The sequence below is a fragment of the Meleagris gallopavo genome, chromosome 28 (assembly GCF_000146605.3).
Source record: "Meleagris gallopavo isolate NT-WF06-2002-E0010 breed Aviagen turkey brand Nicholas breeding stock chromosome 28, Turkey_5.1, whole genome shotgun sequence".
In the NCBI taxonomy this organism is placed as follows: domain Eukaryota; kingdom Metazoa; phylum Chordata; class Aves; order Galliformes; family Phasianidae; genus Meleagris; species Meleagris gallopavo.
Genome location: NC_015038.2, coordinates 889,805 through 895,507, shown reverse-complemented (window position 1 = coordinate 895,507; position 5,703 = coordinate 889,805). Strand labels below are relative to the sequence as shown.

The 5,703-nt window shown below is 56.4% G+C and overlaps 1 protein-coding gene and 1 long non-coding RNA gene across 2 annotated transcripts; one reads left to right on the top strand and one right to left on the bottom strand.

Annotated features, from left to right (window-relative positions):
* Nucleotides 1–24: 24 nt before the first annotated feature.
* On the top strand, nt 25–2,677 carry LOC100547293 (serine/threonine-protein kinase pim-1). The gene is made up of 3 exons (XM_010724089.3): nt 25–786; nt 1,392–1,568; nt 1,744–2,677. The coding sequence occupies exons 1-3, from the start codon at nt 345–347 to the stop codon at nt 1,899–1,901; spliced, it is 777 nt and encodes a 258-aa protein (XP_010722391.1). The 5' UTR covers nt 25–344; the 3' UTR covers nt 1,902–2,677.
* LOC109371059 lies at nt 2,554–5,697 on the bottom strand. The gene is made up of 2 exons (XR_004162056.1): nt 4,844–5,697; nt 2,554–4,720 (listed from the first exon to the last, which is right to left on the bottom strand). It is a non-coding gene; the product is annotated as an uncharacterized LOC109371059 (long non-coding RNA).
* Nucleotides 5,698–5,703: the final 6 nt, after the last annotated feature.

Here is a 5,703-nt window from a genome sequence, read left to right as displayed (position 1 = left end):
GGGGGGGGGCTTGCGGATGAGGGGACGAAACGCTGGGGTATCCCTGGTCGGAGGGGTGCGGGGAGGATGGAGCATCCCTGGCTATGGGGGGATAGGTTGGAAGCATCCCTGGTTTTGGGGCATGGGGGGGTGGGTCGGAGCATCCCTCGTTTTAAGGCACTGGGAGGTATGCAGACCATCCCTGGACTGGGACATGGGTTGGGAGAAATCCGGAGCATCCTTGGTTTTATGGACAGTAGGAGTGGGGCGATCCAGAGCATCCCTGGTTCTGGGATGCCAAGGGGAACCACCGGAATATCCCTGATCTGAGGGCACCGGAGCTAACTGGGATATCCAGACGGGGGATGGGGCAGGGAGCATCCCTGGCTTTGGGGGATGCACCAAGGGACCTGGCGCTGACAGCACCGGTGTCCCTGCAGCCCAGTGGCACGCGCGTGCCGATGGAGATCCTTCTGCTGAAGAAAGTGGGCACAGATTTCCGCGGCATCATCCGCCTCCTCGATTGGTTTGAACGTCCCGACAGCTTTGTGCTGGTGCTGGAGCGGCCAGAACCAGTGCAGGATCTCTTCGACTTCATCACAGAACGGGGGGCCCTGGCGGAGGAGCTGGCGCGGGAGCTGTTCCGCCAGGTGCTGGAGGCCGTGCAGCACTGCCACGACCGCGGCGTGCTGCACCGCGACATCAAGGACGAGAACATCCTCATCGACCTCGCCACCGGCGAGCTCAAGCTCATCGACTTTGGCTCCGGTGCCCTCCTCAAGGACACCGTCTACACTGATTTTGATGGTGAGACATTGCCGTGCGCCGGAGGCGTCCCCCCTGTATGCAGCAACGTGGGAAGGTGGGGGGTGGAAATGTGGCGTTATTCAGCTGCCCGCAAAGTGTTTGGCACCACTCGGTGTTGTGAAATGGGAGCCGGCTCCCGGCCTGAGCACCCAACCAACGCTTCGGGCTGGGGCGGGGGAGGGCACCCTACAAAAACAAACAGCTCCTGGGGGGACGGGATGGCAGGTTGCAAAACCTGGCGTGCGGCACAGGAGGAGGCCTCCGTTCCCCTTGTTTGCTTTTTTTAAAATTATTTTAAAATTTTTATTTAATTTTTCTTTTGGCAAAGGGGTGGGAAGAAGGTGTGGTTTCCCCCTCCCTCGGGAGCTTTATTTTTTGCATGTAACGGTTGGTCCCGGCCTTCCCCGACCCCGTGCTGCCACCTTCCGGCCCCACCGCCTTTATTTTACAACCCAAAGTTTGTAAACAAGAGTCACGTGCTGGCGGGGTGGTGCGACGCCCGGTGACCCCCCCGCCACCACCCGTCCTCAGCCGGCCCCACCGCGGGCCGCGCGTCCCCGCCGTCCCCAAAAAGGTCTGGGGACAAAAGTGGCCGTTCTCCGCAGGCACGCGGGTCTACAGCCCGCCGGAGTGGATCCGCTACCATCGGTACCACGGGCGCTCGGCGACGGTGTGGTCCCTGGGCGTGCTGCTGTACGACATGGTGTGCGGGGACATCCCCTTCGAGCACGACGAGGACATCCTGCGCGGCCAGGTGTACTTCAGGCACAGGATCTCTCCAGGTGGGCGCCAGACGGGAGAGGGAGCAGCACGGGGCTTCTGTCACCCACTGGGGAGTTGGAGGGGGCGGCGCGTTTCTCGGTGCCCTGCGGTCCTCCGGCACGTGGTGGTGGATGGACGGGGAGGCTGGGTGCTGAGTGCCCCCCGCCCACCCTGACCCCTGCTTTGCGTCCCCAGAGTGCGAGCATCTCATCCGGTGGTGCCTTTCCCAGCGCCCCTCCGACAGGCCCTCATTTGAGGACATCTCCAACCACTCCTGGATGCAGAGCGTCCACCTATCCCAGGAGGCGGCAGAGATCCACCTGCACAGCTTGCTTCAGGAGACGGGCAAATAACGTCTCTGGTGTCTCCCGTAAGGAACGGACCGTCGTCTTGGGACTGTGGGATTGAGTTGAGATCATCGCTCGGTGCAGTTCTCCGGAGCCAAACGCACCCAGAGGTTGGATCCCAGCTGGACTTGGACTCAGTGGTCCTGTCTCACTTGATGTTTTTTTCAGTAAACTTTGGGGTTTTCGTTCTGTCTCTGGGGGCTCCCGTGAGTCTTCCTGGCCTGCTGAATTCGGGACTGTGAGAGGATTGGAACTCTGAAAAGCTTCAATGGGGGGAAGGCTGTCTGGGGAGGGCAGGGCAGGTGCTCTGGTCTGTGTGCCGTCACCATCTTCGAGTGCCTTCAGTTGTGACGTGGGCTGTGCTGGAGGAAATACTTGAATTTTCCTACACTGCTGCTTTTCCATGCCTCACCTGGGTGCAGAGCTACTTTTCCCAGAAGGAAGCAGGCCAGGAGGAGCTCAGAGCCCTGCGGCGATGCCTTCCCCGAGCCCTCTGCTTCCCAATGCACAAACAATGCAACCCAACAGAGCTGTAAATGCGTGTACAGAGTTATTATACAGGAGCAAAGCTTGGTGTACAGTTGTTAATAATGGTAATGTTTTTGCCGTTTTTATTCCCCATCCAAGTTTTAATTTATTTTTGTGGATAATTTTTTATTTTTGTTTTTTTATTTTTGTTTGTTTTTTTGTTTGTTTGTTTTTTGCAAGGAAGAGCCTGAGCCAGGAGGATAACTTATTTATTTATTTATAACCCACGTGGGTCCCCGACCCATGCCTTGCTTCTGCAGCTGCTGACCCTCGGTGCCCAGTCGGATTTCGCTCTGTGTCCATGTGTCTGTCCCACATCACGGATGGATTTGGGGTTTTTGGGGCTGGGGGGGGCTGTGTGTGCCCACGCACTCTTTGGGCTGAGCTTGCAGAGAGCGCTGTTGTCTCTACATGCAACCTGCGTGTCGCTGGCGGGTTTTTGTTAATAGTTAATATTGTACAGGGGAATTCAGAAATCCTATTTTTTTTATACAATGCGGTTTTAAATAAAAAGAAAATCATGGAACGGAGGCATCCCTTTATTACGCAGGGTGGGACGGAGAGAAGTGGGAGCAAGTGGGGTACTGACCCCTCACGGGGCTGCAGCATCCCGATGGAGATGAGAGGAGGACACAGCCCAGCCCCGAAGGCTCCAGCCCCGTGGGGCAGCACGGCCCTCCAGGGTGTCTTCAGCTCAACCACTCCCCGCAGGTCTGGGAGAGATCAAAGCAGTGCAGAGCCCTCCTGTCTGCTGCAGGCCGCTGAGGAGCATGTGCTGGGGATGGAGAGTAAACAGACATCAAAGCCAGCTTGCGAAACACCGGATGTTGTCAGCCCAATTACATTCGGGCACTGCCGAGCCTGTTGCTCCGGCTCTGTCGGCGCGGGGGATGTTGGTGTTGTGTGGGTGCTGGGGGTGTTGCACGGGGTGCAGGCAGCTGGCGTTGTGCTGTCCCCACCTCCAGCCCCAGAGGAAGCCCATGGCCAGGTTACGGGAAGTCGGTTACTGTCGGTCGGCAGCGGTGACACTTTGCTCGTGTTATACTTTCTGAGCTGTCAAACCCCACTTCCCAGCTCTGCAACACTTTGGCTTTGGGGCTGTTGGTCAGGTTTTGTTTTGTTTCATTTGATGTCATGAGAATGTTGGCACTCGGCTACTACTGAGCTGTTGGCACCGTGCTGCTTTGTGGAGGATGCCCATCACGGGATTGTGCTGTTCCTGCCGCAAGGAAGGGCACCGAGCAGTCTGAAAGTTACTCTGCAAGACCCCCAGCTCAACCCAATCGGGCCATTCCTTGATTTATGCCAGCGCATAAAAACAGCATTCCTATCCCGTTCCCTATGCTCTCTTCTCCAAGTAGAGCTGCTTTTTGGGAACTGGGGTTCCTAGAGCTCTGTCCCAGCTCTGGATGCAGTCCCGTGTTGTGTCGCTGCTGCATCTCTGCACAAAGCGTTAATTCCGTTTGTTTAGCTTTTTTTTCCCTGCTCAGCTGCATCTTTCATCTCCTCCTCGAGGCCGCTCAGAGCAGGAAGCACTGCTCCGAATGCCTTCAAAGTTCAGCCCTATTTAGAGATGCGGTTTGCATTGAACCTCCCCTCTCGCTTTTCCTCCGGACCATCCGGGAAGCAGCTCTTACACGAAAGCAGAGCAGCGCAGAGCCCCCGCGCCGCATCCTCCCGCTGCTATCGCGGCTGCCCGGGTTGAGCACAGCCCACCCTTCCCGTAAACACTCACAACTGCTGCGGCGTTTCTTAGAAAAGGGCCGAGTTGGTCCGGCGCTGCTCAGCGCGCTGACAGCTGCGGCGTTTCCGTCTGCCGCTGGTGATCCCGTCCACCATCGCTGTGCCCTGCGCTGCAGCCTTCCCTCCTGCTGGCACCTTCGTGTAGCCAAGAGCCACCAGGTCCATCCATGTCCTGCACCTCTAGGAGTATGGCGATGGGAGACCCAAAGTCAATAGCATAGAATGGCTTGGGTTGTGAGGGACCTCGAAGGTTGTCCAGTCACAATAGGCAAGTTTCCCTTCTCCCAGACAAGAACAGCAGGGTTGGGTTGGAGATGATGGATGTTTTATTACTCGTCTAGCTGTTCCTGCTGCTTTTACATCATAGAATCGCTAAGGTCAGAAAAGACCACTAAGATCCCCAAGTCCGACCCCAGCACACCAAGCCCACTGACCACATCTCTCAGTGCCACATCTTGAACAACTCCAGGGATGGTGACCCCACCACCTTCCAGGGCAGCCTGTGACAATGCATCGCCGCTCCTTCCGAGAAGAAATGTATCCTAACATCCAACCTCAAAAGAGCAAAAACCAAAAAGGATGAAACAGGACCAGGACAAGTCTTCATGCCACCCAATCTCGAGATCTAGGGCTGAACAGACAGCTGCAGACTTGCAGAGGGTCAGCACTCAACACACCTTTGCCTTCCCATATCCAGCACGGTGCTCAGCCACAGCAAAGGCAACAAACTCTCTTTATCACATCGCTTCCTGGGAATGGGAGGTGAGCAGCAGCCAGACATGCTGGAAATGCACACACGGGCTTGGAGGTGGCACCTTTGGGCCCTTCTGGGCACAGTGAGTCACAGAAGCTATTTTAAACCCCTGCCTTAGGACGAGAGGAATGAGCAGCAGGTCCCACAGCTCCCTGGTAATGAAGCACTGTGTGTGAACATTGATCTCCCAGTGCTTTGCCAAAGTCCTGTGTGGCAATAGCATCATTTCCATGGGGCGTGTGGGGAAACTGAGGCACGGCACACTGGCTTGCTGGAGACATTTTGTGGCAGAGCTTAAGAGCAGGGCTCAGCCTTTCCCTGCCCTATCACTCCCACAAGGGAAATGTCAGCCAGGAGAAAGTGTGCAGCAAGAGGTTCCCGGCTTTGTTTATGAGTGCCAAGAGCTTGCAGCCAACGAGCAAGATGAGACCACAGGCAGAACTGTCCCAGCAGCATAAGCACCCTTCTTTGGGTGGGACCGGCCACCAAGCGATGTCCCCATGTCCCCCAGGTACGGGAGCTGAGGGCAAAGCCCTGCACTCATTTCAACCCTGGCAAAAATGAACAAAGCGGGGGGAGATGTCCCTTCCCAGACCTCTGGAAAAACCCTGTGCTGTGACCCCAGGTGCAGGTTTCAGGCACCTGAAGCCTTGTGGGGTTTGCACCAATTTTACCAAGATGGAACCTGAGCTGATTCTGCGTCCGTGACACACTGAAACTGCATCACTGGGCTGAGAGTTGGTGGGGGTTTTTGCAAGGAAGAAACACTTTATTCACCGTAAA